This window comes from Monocercomonoides exilis, assembly GCF_001643675.1.
Source record: "Monocercomonoides exilis strain PA203 chromosome Unknown scaffold67-269241, whole genome shotgun sequence".
Lineage (NCBI taxonomy): Eukaryota > Preaxostyla > Oxymonadida > Polymastigidae > Monocercomonoides > Monocercomonoides exilis.
In genome coordinates this window covers 164,373-180,554 of record NW_027150612.1, presented here as the reverse complement: position 1 = coordinate 180,554, position 16,182 = coordinate 164,373, and the positions used below count along the sequence as shown (strand labels likewise).

Here is a 16,182-nt window from a genome sequence, read left to right as displayed (position 1 = left end):
TCTTCTGAAATATTTCAACTGGAGATGTTTGAGAATATTATAAGATCAGCAAACAGATTATAACTTTGTTCAAAACTATCATTTTAATTAACATAATGAATAAGCAGCCAATATAGCGGATCATTTTTGAAATAAAACATTCGAAACAATATTCATCAATTATTTGAATAAAAAAAGAAATTAATATTGGGCGCAGGCATTTTTAATTTGAAGTTTTTCTCCACATCAACATCCATGGCGAGATGCTATTCAAGTGAGAATGCTGCACTGAGTATTATAGTTATCTTGTTGCTTGTTGTGAACTGCAGTTATGATGAGGACATTGCTGAAATACATAATCAACAAGAAATGAATTGGGAGATGCCAGAAAGAAAGATCATCGTTGAAACACACAGCAACAAATACTACAATAAAAATAGCTTTGGAGCGGTGAAAGGCATATTCTTATCTGGAGATCGTGTCAGTTGTGCCAGAACAAATCTAAATATCATCAACACATCATTGTGTGTGACCCATCTCAACATCATTTCTCTCGCTGGCTGTCCACTCCTCACTGCCCAACACCACTCCGCTGCCTCCATCTGCTCCTCCACTTGCACCATCCACCCTCCTTCACTCACCAACAACCACCACCACCACTGCCCCCTCTTCCTCTCTGCCCATGCCTCCCTCGCCCTCACAAACTTCTCCCTCACCACCCACAAACCTGCCATCCTCTCCTTCCCCCTCTTCTCCACCCCAAACAATCTCCTCCCACATGCCCACTCCCCAATCCCTGTCTCCTTCTCCATCTCCCATTCCTCTTTCTCCTCTTTCGTCTCCCTCATCCAGCCCTTCCTTTTTTCTCCTTTTTCCCTCTCTTCCCCTTCCCCTTCTCCATCTCCTTCCCTTTCCCCTTCTCCTTCATCTTTCTCATCCTCATCCTCATCCTCATCCTCTTCTTTTTCTTCCCCTTCCCCTTCTCCTTCCCCTTCCATTTCCTCTTCCACTTCCCTTCTCCATATCCATCACCAGTCCCATTCCCACCTCCAAATCCACCTCAATCTCCATCTCTCAAACACCCTCTTCTCCAACATCTCTTCTCCTCAATCCTATCCATCCCTTCCATCCCTTCCTTCACACTCACTCAATTCATTCACCTCAACCATCTCTTCCTCTTCTCTCTATTCCATTTCCACCAACATCAATTCCAATTCAATCTCATCCATCTCTCTTCATTCATCCTTCTCCATCCATACAGCCATCTTCATCCACACCCACAACCCCATCGATGGTGCAATCCTCCCCAACCTTAATAACCCATCCACTTCCCTCTCTGCCTTCAACACCTCTTTCCTTCACCAAACTCGATCTGCACCAAATGATCCTGTTGAACATGTTGGAAATGAAACTCACAGAGTGAAACCTGGAAGATTGGATTCTTTTGACGAGAACAGCCATCGCTTCGAATGGTGCGAATGGAACGATTCAAACAGCGGAGACAATTGGGGTGGAGCACTTTATGTTTTATGTAAGAATGCCAATCTCACAATTACATCTTGTTCATTCAACAATTGTTCAACAGATGGAACAAATGGTGGAGCGTTATACAGTTGCTATTTGCAAAATATGAATATTACAAAATCCAATTTCACAAGTTGTTCAGCACAAAATGGAGGAGCAATTTGCATTGATGGTCGGCAATCATCTTCCGTTTATTCATTTTCTGATAACAGAGTGGGAAATTGCTCGATTACAGAATGGCGTGGAACTGGATGGTATTTCTATATTGGTGAGTTTTCTTCAAACGGTCAATTCTTGTTCACCAAATGCAAGTGTATTGCAAATTCAGGTAACGATTCAACCGGTTCACTCACATTTCATTACCCTCCAGAAAACAAGCCAAATCAATTCTTAGTAAATGATTGCCAGTTTATTAATAACAAATTGTCAAGTTCAACTTCATCTCTTGGTGGGGCTGGTATTTATTTGGATGACACTTATTCCTGGATGAATGAAATGAAATTCATCACTTTCTGCTTTTTTGATGGCAACACAGCAACTAATGGCAGAGGGAATGATGTGTTCTTTAATGGCAGCAGCATCGCTCAATCTCCATTCAAGCAATGCGGCTCAACAACCCCAACGAAAAGAGTGTGGAATGCAGGAACTGCAGATAATGCGATGTACAACAGTTGGCTTCCAATCATTGACCAGAACAAAATCGTTGCCAACAGTGGAAGTGATGTCGATGCCTGTGGCAAAACACAGCAAAGCTCATGTGCCACAGTGGAGTATGCTCTCGGATGCATTGCTCCCTTCAGTGATGCTTCACTCTCTCTTCTCTTCTCCACTTTCACTCCAACAAGGACTCTCACATTTCGTGCCCCAAATACAAAAATCACAGGAAATGGCACAACTGCCACCACCATCGCCTCCAGTGGCATTCCCCAACCACAAAACTCACATTCACACTCATCACAATCAACATCATCATTTTCTTCATTTTCATCATTATCAACCCCTTCTTCACCAGATCCATCTGCCTCGTCTGCCCTCTTCCAACAGACTCGGGGCTCCCTCACAGTCTCCGCCCTCGCCATCTCCCACAACTCCTCAAACCCCATCACCCCCATCCTCTTCCACCTCTCCGGTAACTCCCCTTCCCTCAACCTCAACACAACCACCATCACCGGAACAACCTCCATAACAATAAAAACACCACTTTTCTTCCTCACTGCTGGCTCCCTCGCCCTCAACCACACAGCAATCACCAGTCTCACCCTCAACAGCCCCAGTATCTTCCACCTCACCTCCCTCACCGCTCCCCTCACCCTCAACTCCTCCAACATCACCCACATCACCTCCACTGCCTCCCCCGCCAGCTGTGTCCTCTCCTCTGCAACCTCCCCTGCCTTCTCCCTCTCCCTCACCAACTGCACCATCACCAACATCGACTCATCACAGCTGAGCCAACAGACTGCCACAGATGGCGGGTGCATCTCATTCGCCTCATCTGCCCCTGCGAACACATTTTCGGTGAGCAACACCACCTTTTCCAGCTGCTGTGTGAAAGAGAATGCGAATAATGGAGGGAGAGGCGGAGGGATATTTTTGGATTGTAGCTTGAATGAAGGGGGATTTATGCTATCATCTATTTCATTTTCTGAGTGCAGTGCAACAGTTGGGAAGAACATATTTGTGAAGAGCAGCAATCTGGTGAACAGTGTGAACACAGAGCGTTTTGCATTTGAATGCACAGATTTCAAGGATGACGGGAATGCATTTGTTGGGGAAGATGAGAGTTATGGGGAATTGGATCTTCGAGTGTTTCTTGTTTCTTTGAAGTGGGTGGAGACGTATGTGTCGACTGGTGGGCATGACACATTGGGATGTGGAAATGAAAAATTCCCATGCGAATCGATGAAAAGTGGAATTGACCACATTGACAGAAGTGGGACAGAAGGAGAAGAAAGGAAAGTGAAAATGAAGGACGAAGGGACAATTGAAGATATCTATTCATTCACAGATGCACTTGTGATTGAAGGGCGTGCGATTGATGGAGATGAAACCAAACACAAGCCTATTCAGTTTAATGAGAGAATCAAAGGGAATTCTGAATCGACTTCATCTGTTATTTCATCAACAGTATCACTCAGCTTGTTATCATTGAAATTGCAGATTCCAAGTCAATTTGAGTCAAATATGAATACACTGATCTCATCGAGTGGAGTTTCTCAACTCAAAAACTGTTCATTTGAGATCCAATCATCAAGAGATATTGTTCAATACTCGCTGATAACCACAACCACTGGAAGTTGCACGCTGAAAGGATGCAGTTTAAAAGGACCTTCATTTGCCAAATCCCCATTGGTATTAGCTTCTTCTGTTTTGTTTGAAAGGAACAACTTTTCAAACATTGTGAACACTGGAAGCGGTGGAGAAGGAGGTGTTGCGAAAGTGATATTGCAAGGGAATGAAGATTTGGTCATTAAATCAACAAATGCGTCATCTTGTTCACTTTCATCGGAAAATGGAAAAGGTGGATTTCTGTATTTGGATTGCCAAAATTGTTTGAATGAGAAGCCATTTCTTTTTGATGCTGACGTAACTTTTAAGAATAACAATGCGGCCATTGGAAAGAATGCGTTCATTTTTGCATCTGATCTGAACAAGACCGTGACAAATGATTCATTCCACTTCAATTACTTGCCCATGATAAATGACAGCAATTTGTTTGTTGGAAGTGATAACTATCATTCAAACAAGGATTTATTCATGTTCCTCGTTCCATTCAGCTCAACTGAAATATTTATTTCATCGACTGGATTTGATGTTGCACGTTGTGGAAGTGAAGAAGAGCCATGCAAAACGATGTGGAAAGGGATGGAAAACATGAGAGATGGAGATGCTATGAAAACAATTCAGATTGAAGGATCAACTATCATTCGAGATTCATTCAACATGTCCAATTATCAGATCAAAAAGGATGCGAAGATGGGAGAGGAAGACACAAAAGCAAAATTGAATTTTGAAAAGGCAATTGGAAGTCAACTGGAATATTTCATGGGAAATAATAATTACCTTGAATTATCAAACATCCAACTTCAACTGACAAATGAATTCGACAATTCAGCCAAAACGATTATTTCAAATAGAGCTGGTGAATTGGTGATAAGTGGATGTTCATTCTATTCAGAGGCTGAAGTGAACAATGGATTTGATTGTGTGTTTGTGGATGCGATTGGCGGAAGCGTGGAAGTGAATGATTTGTCGATGGAATCATGCAATGTTGGAAACAGCTTTTTTGTCATTCACGATGCTGTAGTTGTTTGCCGTTTAGTGAATGTTCGTGTGAAATTGTTGAATGAAAGTGGAGGATGTCTTCTTCTGATCAAAGGACCAGAATCAACAGCAACAACAAAGATAAATGAAGTGGATGAGGAAATGAATCTCAAAATTGACAATTCATCATTTTCGGGAGTGAAGAGAAGTGACAATGGACCAAGCATTTTGGAGTCTGAAAGTGAGAATAAGATTTGTTTGGTTGTGAATTCGAGCAACATCACAGAAGGAAAAGCAGAATCAGGTGAAAAAGGAGGAGCGATATTTTTCACATTGGGAACATCTGGATCGATGAAGGTGATTGACTCAACAATCAACTATTGTAGCTGCAGCAGTGACATGGGGAGAGGAGGAGGGGTGTATTTGGCAACAAAAGAACGAGGGGACTTGAATTTCACATTTATGGGAATGAAGTTCAGTTCAAACACAGCAAGAGTGGGGAATGACATTTTCATTGAATGTTTCAACATCACATCCCAGATCAATGAAATCCAGTTTCGGTTTGATCTTCGAGAAGGCCATTACATTCGTGATAACGCAATATATGGAAGAGATGAATGCGATTATCCAAATGATACAGATCTAATAGGATTTGTGACGATTCATCAGAGCGACACAATCATTGTGAGCAGTGTGAACGGATCGAACGACAGACAATGCGGAACAAACACACTTCCGTGTGATTCGATTGATTATGGACTAATACATCTGACTTCAGAACTAATTAGTCAAATACTCGTTGTTGAAAAGAGTGTGATTAAGGAAGAGATAAATCCGAAAGAGATGAGTCTGAGTTCGAAGAGCAGAGAGATGTGCAAAGTTGAAGTGAAATCAGAGATAACAAGTGAAAATAATTCTTTGATTTCAACAACAGGAACAGTCTCGTTGGTGAGAGTGAATTTTGTTTTTGATTCGAATTTCATTTCTCAACATATATCATTAATATCACCAGAGGGAGGAATTCTTGAGATAAAGAATTGCTCATTCACTGCAAAACGATTAATAGAAGAAGGAAATGTTGCTTTTACGAGTATTCCATTCCATCTTATAAATATGGAAAAGGGGGAATTGCAACTTGATGGATGCACAATGTCAAATTTCATTTTCCATGAATCTGCATTTTTTCTTTCATCTTTTCTTCCATCTGTAATTGATTCATTAACGATTTGCAATTCAACAGTTTCAAAATCTCTGATGTATATAAATGAATGTGTACAATTGACAATTAAGGATTTCAATACTGAAAATATCACAGTCGAAGGAAATGAAGAATCATTGATATCTTGCTTGACAATGAAAAAGACGATGCAATTGACAAATTGTACAATAGGTGGAATCAGTTCAAAGACCACAAAAGGGAAATTGATGAAATTGGAGGATTGCACAGATGTGAAAATGGACAATTGCATTTTTGATGGGAATTCAAATGAAAGAAATGAACAAGCTTTGAATACAGAAGAAGAGATGTGCAGATGGTCTGGATCACTTATGGATATGACAAAGTGTTCTGTTTTGATGAAAGATACAACAATATCGAATTCACCAGAAGGTGGAATAACAATTTATGGAGGAAATGTGATAATTGAGAAAGGAGAATTTTTGAATAACAATCCCTCAATTGAAGGATATCCGTCATTGAGAAGAAATATCATCTGTTCAGATTCAGGAACATTGAATGTGCTGAGTTTGAAAGGAGGTGATGGATTAGAAAGAAATACTTCTCTTTGGATTTTGAATGATGTATGCAGTTTTGAAGGGATTGCCTCAGAAAGAGATTCATCATTCTTCATTCCTGTATTGGACAGTGTGGAAGCAAAAGAAGAAACAGATAGAATGAAGCTGATGTTCAAAGGAACGCTTCTTGTTCCATGCAATCTGTCATTTGCAGTTGTGAAGAGAAAAGGAGAGGAGAAAGAGATTGAAAAACATGATTTTGACTCGAATGGATTTTTGTCAGAAAGAGAAGTGGAAGGAAGAATTGCTAAAGATATTATCAGCAGCTGTAGCAATGAAATTGAGGTGACTGTGTATTTAATGTTTGGTTATGTGGAATCTCCTTCTTCGACACAGTCATTCATACTGAAGAATGCAAGCGAAACAAAGATTAATGGAGATGAAAAAATTGTTGAAGGAAGAAAAGAAGGGAAATCTTATTGGCTGTTGATTGTGATTGTGCTTGTTGTGATATTGTTGATTGTTCTTATCATTGCAGTCGCATTTATTGTTCGATGGAGAAAGCAAAAGAGAAGGACAGAGGAATTGGAAGAGATTGTGAATGACACAGTGAAGAAGGATCCAAAAGTATTTGAGATGGTGACGATGGAGATGTCTCCAGAGGAGCAGTGGAGAAGGGCAGAGAGAGGGGCAGAGAAGAAGAACGATGAAAGGATCAAGAAGAGGGTGTATGAGAAAAGCTTGGGACACTCGGAGTCATCAGAGCATTTGCTGTGTGAGAGTGGTTCCACAGAATACATTCTGGGGAAAGATTCAGATAAGATTCCAGATTGGGCATTGGAGAAAGTTGAGGAAGAAGAGATAAGGAAGCGAACACCATCGCCTTCAATCTCATCCACTTCAACAACTGATTCTGATTCAACATTTGTTCGAGGGGAGGATCTGTGCCCAACCACCTCATCGATGTCGAATCTGGTGGATGCAATGGCATGCTCATCTCCTCATGAGAAGCTGATTGTGGATCTGAGAGATTCGCTGTTCATGCTGCTGCATGGAAGAAATAAGACAAAGGAGATGGCAATACGCACTCTTCAGGAGAGAGAGCAAACAGCTGCCCAAATCCTGTTCTGGGTGGCAAATGGAGCTCTCCACTCCTTTGATGAAATGGAAAACAAACTCCAATCATTGGCTAGTCTGAGTCCTCACATTGTTTTATTCTCCGAACACATGGTGATCTGTATTGTGATGCATTCGGACTTCTCTTCTGATGATTCAGATTCATCATCTATCTCAACATCAACTGTTGTGACATCTACCAGTGATAATGACGATGATAGTGACTCTCTTCCTTCATCAGCCTTTGAGGATGAAGATTATTACAAAAAAGAATGCTTGAGGTGGATGGCACCGGAGCTGCAGATCAGCAAGAACATGGGTGCAACAAAAGAGTCAGTTTCATTCTCGATCGGGATGATGCTGTGGGAGTGTCTGACACTCCAGATACCGTTTGGAGAATATGAAGCAGAAATCGCTGGGCAGAAGATTCAACGAGGAGAAACTCCAAATCTTGATGGAATTAATGCATCATCTCCCTTCTTCGCTCAGTTGATCTCTGCTTCTATTTCGTCCCATTCATCGCAGCGTACTAGCCTATTTGATATGAAGCGCTATCTTATTGGGCGTTTTCCACCAGGAGCGGCAATTATGACAGTTTCAGATGCAATAGATTTTCGATATGCTTCAAATCGGATCGAAGAAGATGGTTCGTCTTGTATTGGAATTGGAAGCGAAAGTGTGAAAAATGTTTTATTCTGATGTGATGTGTTGATGATTGTTCTTCCTTTTTTGTTTTGATGCATTTGTTTGAATAAGAAAAAGAATTTTTTTTTTTTTTTTTTTTTTAGAAAATTCTGTATATTTTTAAATTTTATAGGCCTCTGTTTGTTTTTTGCTTGTCCATCAATATTTTGATTGCAAATGTTGGGAGATTTGCGGTGCAATGCCAGTTTCCCTGTTCATTATCAATTTTACAATCATGTGCTGACTGTGTATTTCAATTTTTTGTTTTTCGAACACAAAATATTCGATTTCTTTCTTTGTGATTCTAAATTTTGAAAGAATTACACATCAAAAAATTCATTTTCAGAATTGTCTCTCCTTTCAAAACTTCTCTTTTTATCTTTCAACAACTTTTCTTTTCTTTTCTAGTCACATTTTTTTTGTCTTTTAGTTATTTCATTATTAATGTATGTATTCATATTCAATTGAGATTGAACAATTAGGTTCAAATGTGAAATTTTTATTTTTGACTTTGAGTTTTCAATCTTGTCAACTTTGTTATTCCTATTAATAATGCATTTTTGTTGAATTAATTGTCAGAGAAAAACTGTGCAAGCAATTTCTTATTTTTTTCTTTTTTCAACTTAAGAATTGGATAATTAAAAAAATATATATATAGATAGCAATTTCATTTTTTTGAATAGCTTTTTATTCTCAAAATTTTACTAAAATGAATTTCAAAAAAATAGATAAAAGGGCTATCAATGCTAATTCAATTCATTTGTGATGTTTCAAAAAAAAAACTTCTTTGATAATATCTCTTCAACAAGAAATTTGTTTGATAACAATTCGAAATAGAAAAAAGCTTTTCGCTATTGCAACCGTTCATTATTCTCTTTTGTTTTTTTAAAAAAAGATAGCAAGAAAAGAAGGTCAATAAAAAATTGTTTTATAATCTCCATTATTTGGATGCTATATCGTTCTTTTTGATAACCCTAATGCTTTTTGTTTTCAGGAAATATGAGGCATTATTCGGTGAATGGGAACAAAACGAACAGTTCAAAAATAACATAAAGAAAGTTTAATTTCGAAAAAAAAAAACCTGACTAAATGGATGCATAGCAATAAATAAAACTGAAATATTCACTTTCGACGCCAAATTCAAGTGATGAATAATCGCCTTTTTCATAGAATAATTTATGATCAAACCCTAATAATATTATTTCTCATAATTTCTAATTAGGTTTTCGAGAGGTAATTAACATAAATACCTTGATTCCTTGTGAATTAGGGTTTTATATAAATTTAAATATAAAACCAAATCACTGGTTAGGGTTTTCTTTATCAAAAAAAGACAAAAAACAGGTGTTTTGTTGATTAAGAATTTCAAAAATGGGTCACCAAACATTCATCAGAATTACACGAAATTTTCCTGTAAAAAAATATCCCACATGAACTTATTTCTTATTTTTAACAACAAACATTTGTGTTTTAAAAGCACTTTGAACTGGACGTTTTGTTCTCACTTACCCATTATTCTTCTATTTGTGAAATAAGCACAACAGTTTGTTCTTTATACTTTTCTGCCATTGCATTGTCATCTGTCTATCATTCTTGAACAAAATTTTTTTTGAAAAATGGAGAAAATTGAGAAAAAATATTTATAAGAATTATGTGAAACAAAATTTATAAATTCAAATTTTAATGTCTAATTTTTAACTTTATGACTATTATAATTCATATATCATTCAAATTTTAATTTCTTCACATTAAGTTTGCCAAATTATTTGTGATAATATAAGATGGCTGATCCTTGTTAAAATCACACTTTCGTTCGAGTTTTGATCAAAATTTTAATTTCAATGAGATTTTTGTGATAATTATGTTTTAATTATAATAACATCATGAACAACGTGTGTTATCAGTTTAAGTTTAATTTTTCAAAATCCCATTAAAATTAAATAATTGGTGGAAAATATGGACTTTCAAGCTTTTTTTGCACAAGGCATTGAAAAATTGCTTCACTCATAACTTTGTTTCGCTTTCTTAGATTTTAAAATAAATTTGATTTTCAGATCCGTGAACAGGCATTGTTGAAATCAAAACAAAAAGTTTTCCAACATTTCGCGTATGTCAAAAAATGGACCTATATTTATAGTGTTTTTTGATCTCAAAAAGTCAATAAAAAGCGCATAATTTTTTTATGAAGATGCCTGAAGTGAAATATTTTGCCCAATTTGATAAAAACTCGAACGAAAGCATGATTTCAAAAAGGATCAGCCAAATGAACAGATATTTTTTTAAATAGAAAAAAAATACACACACTGTGCATTATTTGTTAATGGAAATGCAAAAAGTTTTAGATTTTGTCCTCCTTTAGTGTTTTGTGAATCCTTTGAACTATTTTTATCAACAAACGAATGTTTTGGAATTTTCAATTGTGAAATTCGCTGACTTTCACAAAAGTTATAGCATTCAATTCAAGTGAATTTCAGATATACAGGTTGATCAATTATTTCAAAATTACACTGAAAGATATTTCATAACAGTCATGAATATCATATTTGATTAAAGATTTCTGAGTTTTGTGAAAAGAAAATAATTCAGTTGAAAAAGTATTTTTCCAATGTTTATTTTAAATGGTTTATAATTTTCGTAATGACTTATCTTTTTTTGGTGAAGAAAATATATATATATTGCAAGAAATTATAATCGTGAATGAAAAAATTTTTATTTTGGATCCCTACGTAAATGATAGAGGTAAACGCATGACAAAGTTATCTGTTAATTGCGTCATCACTTTTATGTTCACATTTTTAAGCGTTCCAAACAAATTTTAAAATAAAAAAATCTTTGCAGAAAAAAAGGTATTTGAAAATAATTTCCAATATAAAAAAATGAACAGTGATCCTCAGAAATAATCTCAAAAATTATTATCAAGATTGTGAATAATCTCATTTTATTGTTCAATGAAATTGTTGGGAAAATTTTGTGTGTGTTTTTTCATCATACATAATAAGTTTTAATATTTTTCAATCATATTTTAAAATATTATAATGTGTTATTCTTTCTCTCTCTCTCTCTCCCTCTGATTATTATTATTATTATTATTATTATTATTATTATTAAGATGATTGTGAAAATCTTGAATTGAAAAAAAGCATTTGATTTACAAATAAATAAAAAACTCCGAAAAAACAGAATATATCATTATCCAGGAACTTTTGTTTCTGTAACGTAAAACTTGATAAACTCCAACAACAACATCTTTATACCCGTCTTCTTCCATCTTTCTAAATGCTTCTCTTTTCATCTTTTTCCATTTTGCTTTATTATTCTGTTCATCAATCTTCTCATCCAATATTTCACAAAACTTGAAAAATATTACAAAGTATTTATTAAGTGAAGTTTCATTTAATGCTCGATCGCACATTTCCTCCAAAATTTTTTCAATTGTTCCACTTTTCATCAAAACAGTATTCGAATAAACGTCCGTATTTATCATTGAATGAAGCAGTTGAATGCAATTATCAAATATCATAATTTTGCAATTTTCAGCTGCTTTGCACAACTCCGCAACCAGCTTAACCAATTCGATATCTTCTTCTTCGCGGTATACATTGTGCCTGCAACAGTAGGTTCGAAGCGCTTTTAACCATCTTATAATTATCAGTTCTTCTTTTATATCTTTATGTTCCTCTTCTTTTATCCTCCAATCCACTTGTCCCATCAGCTTTTCTAATTCTCTTTTAGCTTCTCTCGTGAAACGCAGATCATTTACAATCACTTCTTCCAGACATTCGTGTTTATAAAATCTGCTCATCAAAAACTGCCAAGCAGACTGATAGGCAAGCCTCGTGAGATTGTGATGGTCCTGATGGTTTTTGATTATCTCTTTTATTTCATTGAGGTAAAGTTCTTTTTCAAATAACTAATAAAAAATGATAATGAAATTCAAAGATATCAAAAATGGAGTTGGTGGTTCTCATTCACAAAAATCGCTCATGTTACTCAAAGCCAACAAAGCCATTTCGACTTCGTTTTGAATTTCTTCACTTTTCTCTTTCTTTAACGCAACTTTCAGAAGATAATAAGTGAAGATAACAAGCAATTCTTTGCTAAAGGCATAGAAATTGCATAGAATCAGACAACATTCGCTTATTTCAATCAGAAGCTTTTCATTTTTCCTTTCTTTCTTCTTTTCTTCTAAAATTATCATCTTCTCGAAGCTTTTAACCAACGAAGATCTTTCAAAACTTGAATCGAATATGACATTCATCGCTTTGTAATATCCAAATGGCTTCAATAACACAATGGTATTTTCCGTAGATTTTTTTTTTTCTCCAATCATTTTGAGTATTTCATTAAAAAATTCTGTACAAAAAATTGAAGTTAGCTCTTCCCGATTCATTGCCTTCATCAATTCATTCATTTGTTCTATTTTCTCTCTTTTCTCATCATCGTAATTGCATTGTTCTAATTGCAAGAGAATTTCTAAATTTTTGAAAAATTCATATATGAAAATATTATTTAAATCAACAATAAAAATGACCTACCATAAAAACTTTAGACGTACTAAGAAAAACAAGCTTCAGTTGGTCGGCTGTTCATCATAAAAAACGGAAATTGTGAAAAAATTCATTTTCAGAATTTTCGTGAAATATTCACATTAAAACAATTAAAATAGGTGTACAAATTATCTAATACTAAGCTCTCGATACTTCTATTCCTGACATTTGTTTTCTTTTGTCTCAAAACAAGCATATCAAAAATTTGAAAAACAGATCTCCTAATCGAACAATAAATAAGGGTGTCCAACATATAATTTTATAAGTGAAGATTTTTGATTGATGATTTGCAGCATCCAGAGCATGTTTGTGCTGCATAGTCCAACGGCTACAGATACATCCATGCAAGTTATAGCACTGCAGAAGCTCAATAATTTTCTCTACAGATGGAGGAGCGGGTGGCTGTTTGCATCGATTGCTTGCGAAAAGTGAATTGGTGAGTAAAATTATATGAGATTTGAACTTGGTTATATATTACAAAACATATAGTGCAACGTCTGCTGTGATATTTTGAATGAAAAATAACTCAAGCAAGATGCAGAAAAAGCGAGTTGAATTTCAAAAAGATTGAATTGAACCGCTATGTCATTTCAGGGAAATGCAGTGCACTTGGCGTATCATTTGAGCAGGATTTGTTTTGCGTGATTTTTTATTGGGAGGTTGGGTTTCGTGGAAAATGAAAGGGAATTGGGGGTTGGAAAATGGAGGAAGCGAACAGAACGAAGCACTCAGCAGGCCTCATCAATAATTTCTTTTGCATTTTACACGAAACGTGATGGAAAGCTATCAACAAAGACTTAACATTGAATAAGTTTTTGAAAAGGAGATAATTTGGAGGATATCTGTTTTCATCTGATATCATGATTGGTTTCACAATGGATTCTAAGAACAAAACAGCCAGCCGAGTTGATAATTTCGAGTGCATTGGAGATGGGAAAATATTTTAATACGAAAAAGATGGTTTGACTTTTTTATTACATTCATTTTTCTTTTAAGGTGTTCTTTGAATGAATAGAGATTGATCATGTACAGGAACGTGATGAAAAGAGAGAAACCTTTTCATCCTTTTTCAAAAGATTCAGAAGTTTTGAGATTATTATTGTTTGGATTGCATTCAACGATGACATTCGTAACTTCTACCATCTATTTTACATGCTGCATAGCCTGACAATGCTTGACATGAGCTTGAAAGAAAGAGAAAGCAGTTTGTTTGAAATGATAATACGAAAGAAACTGCAAATAGCAAAAGTCGGCAAGATGAATTGCTATCAAAAAAGTATATCATCATCATGTGGTGTTCTGTTGCTTGATGTTTCCGGTTTATTCAGTTTCATACCTTTTGCCGTAAATTGTATCTTCGTATTTTCTGTTTGTATTGAAAGTCAATATTGATTATTGTGTTGTGTTCAGTATTCTTAACATGCCATAGTTTAATGTGTACTCGATGATTTTTCCGTGAAAGTTCTTTTGGAGAAGGTGAGTCTCATGATTGTTGTTGGAGCTAATTTGTGTTATAATTCTTTGAAACTTTATGAGATGAGTACGGAATATGTCATATTTGCTTCTCTGTCAGCATTTTCATTTTTTTGAGTGTGATTTCTGGTTTTTCAATCGGATGAATAATTTTTAAGCTGTATTTTTTCACATATCTTATGAATGATTACAAATTATTTTCAAATAATATTTTTTAGATTATTTTTTTTAAAAGTACTATTTTGATTCTCACTTTGAGAAACATGTTTTGAAAAACAATATACAAGAAAAACACTGTGTAACAAAATTAATTTTTATGATTGTTGTTGTTGCTTGCATGCCAACTTGTGTTTCAATTATAAAATAAAATTAAACAAATGAATTTCTTATGGGTACTTGATCAAGATAATGTGTCTTCTTTTTTTCGTTGCGCATTGTGTGTGCTCGATTGTACGAGCTCAGAGCGATATGAGCTGTCCTTTAAATACTGAGTCATGCGAACAATCAGTGTTTGAAGATGATTCTGAAGGATGTGACATGTATTCAGAATTATCACAACGAAAAAGTAATTCTGAATTTGTAACACCTTTAACAGCAGAAACTTTAAAAGAATGTTTAGCTTCTCCTTATTTTTGGGTCGTATATTAGTGTGAATGCTGTTATATTTTGTTTTAAAAATTTTTTAAAATTGTTTGGAAATTAGTTATTTGCCTCATTGCCACTGGTGCAAGGTATTTTTTTTTTCCTCATTAAATAAACAATGGATTGAATTTTTAAATTAGGAATTTAATCCAACGTTCGATTCATTTGCATCTAATTTTAAAGATAATAAGACAATTTTGTTTGGTGAGGTTGATTGCCAACGGAATCCAGACGTTTGCAAAGCACAAGGCATTTTTTCTGTTCCTGATGTGAAGTTGTATGTCAAGTGCTTTTTGCTTTATTTTTGCAATTGTACTCTTCTTTTGAATGCCTTTTTTTAATGATTTTGCAGATACTATCAGAACAACAAAACTACATTTTCCGAAGATAGAACAACAGAAAAATTATCGAAATGGGTTGAAGATACTGTTTCAAAAAGCAAATTTGTTGAAAATGCATCCTTAGAGCAAGGAAATATATCCATTTCATCGTTACAAAAAAGTGAAAAAAATGATGTGAACTTATCTCTGGATCTTTCAATGGAATCGCTCATCAAGGAACTTGATCCACAACTACTTGAAGACGTTAAACCATCACCAGAGCCTTGGATAATAACTTTGTGTGATTTTGCTTTTTTTACACATTTTTTTTTAATTTTGATTTCATTCAATGTTTATTTTTTCATTTCAGCTATCGGCCAAGTTGCGAATTTTGCCAAGCATGGCTTCCGCATTTCAATGTGCTTGCGGAGGAGATGCAAAAAATGAAGATCAAATTCGGTAGGTTCAATTGTGCAGATAATATGAGTGTGCTATTTGTTGATGATAGAATTTCATTCATTTTTTTAAAATAAAAAAATAAAATGATTGTTCATTTATTAATAGAAATTTGTAAAAATGAAAATATCTTTGGAGCTCCTTCAGTTAGGATGTATGCGTCTTGTTTTAATTGACGTTTCAAATTTGGTTTTCTATTTCCATATTTTTTTCGTTTTCTTAATTAAAGCTATCACAACAACAATATTACAAAATACAGAGGAGAAAAAACTGCAAATGATGTTAGACCTTGGATCAACGAATACCTAAAGAGTCATAACGCTTAAATGAATGTTTTTCATTCGTTACATTTCACTTTTGTTTATTATTATAATTATTTTATTGTTATTCCTGTAATATGTTACAAAATTTTTGGGAAATTATTAATTTTATAGCGGGAAAAAGAT

General features: G+C 35.1%; 4 protein-coding genes across 4 annotated transcripts; 2 read left to right on the top strand and 2 right to left on the bottom strand.

Moving 5' to 3' along the window:
- Positions 1-404: 404 nt before the first annotated feature.
- MONOS_8761 (uncharacterized protein) lies at positions 405-977 on the bottom strand (the record flags this gene model as incomplete). The annotated part of the gene is made up of 1 exon (XM_067879197.1): positions 405-977. One exon carries the CDS (start codon positions 975-977, stop codon positions 405-407), a length of 573 nt encoding a protein of 190 aa, XP_067719038.1.
- Positions 978-2,087: 1,110 nt separating this feature from the next.
- MONOS_8762 (uncharacterized protein) lies at positions 2,088-2,981 on the bottom strand (the record flags this gene model as incomplete). Its single annotated transcript, XM_067879198.1, has 1 exon — positions 2,088-2,981. The coding sequence occupies one exon, from the start codon at positions 2,979-2,981 to the stop codon at positions 2,088-2,090; it is 894 nt and encodes a 297-aa protein (XP_067719037.1).
- Positions 2,982-3,123: 142 nt separating this feature from the next.
- On the top strand, positions 3,124-8,957 carry MONOS_8763 (uncharacterized protein; the record flags this gene model as incomplete). Its single annotated transcript, XM_067879199.1, has 2 exons — positions 3,124-8,290; positions 8,432-8,957. The coding sequence occupies 2 exons, from the start codon at positions 3,124-3,126 to the stop codon at positions 8,467-8,469; spliced, it is 5,205 nt and encodes a 1,734-aa protein (XP_067719036.1). The 3' UTR covers positions 8,470-8,957.
- Positions 8,958-14,724: 5,767 nt separating this feature from the next.
- Positions 14,725-16,155, top strand: MONOS_8764 (Protein disulfide-isomerase). The gene is made up of 7 exons (XM_067879200.1): positions 14,725-14,965; positions 15,022-15,049; positions 15,101-15,237; positions 15,313-15,579; positions 15,651-15,766; positions 15,845-15,890; positions 15,966-16,155. Exons 1-7 carry the CDS (start codon positions 14,727-14,729, stop codon positions 16,060-16,062), a joined length of 930 nt encoding a protein of 309 aa, XP_067719035.1. The 5' UTR covers positions 14,725-14,726; the 3' UTR covers positions 16,063-16,155.
- Positions 16,156-16,182: the final 27 nt, after the last annotated feature.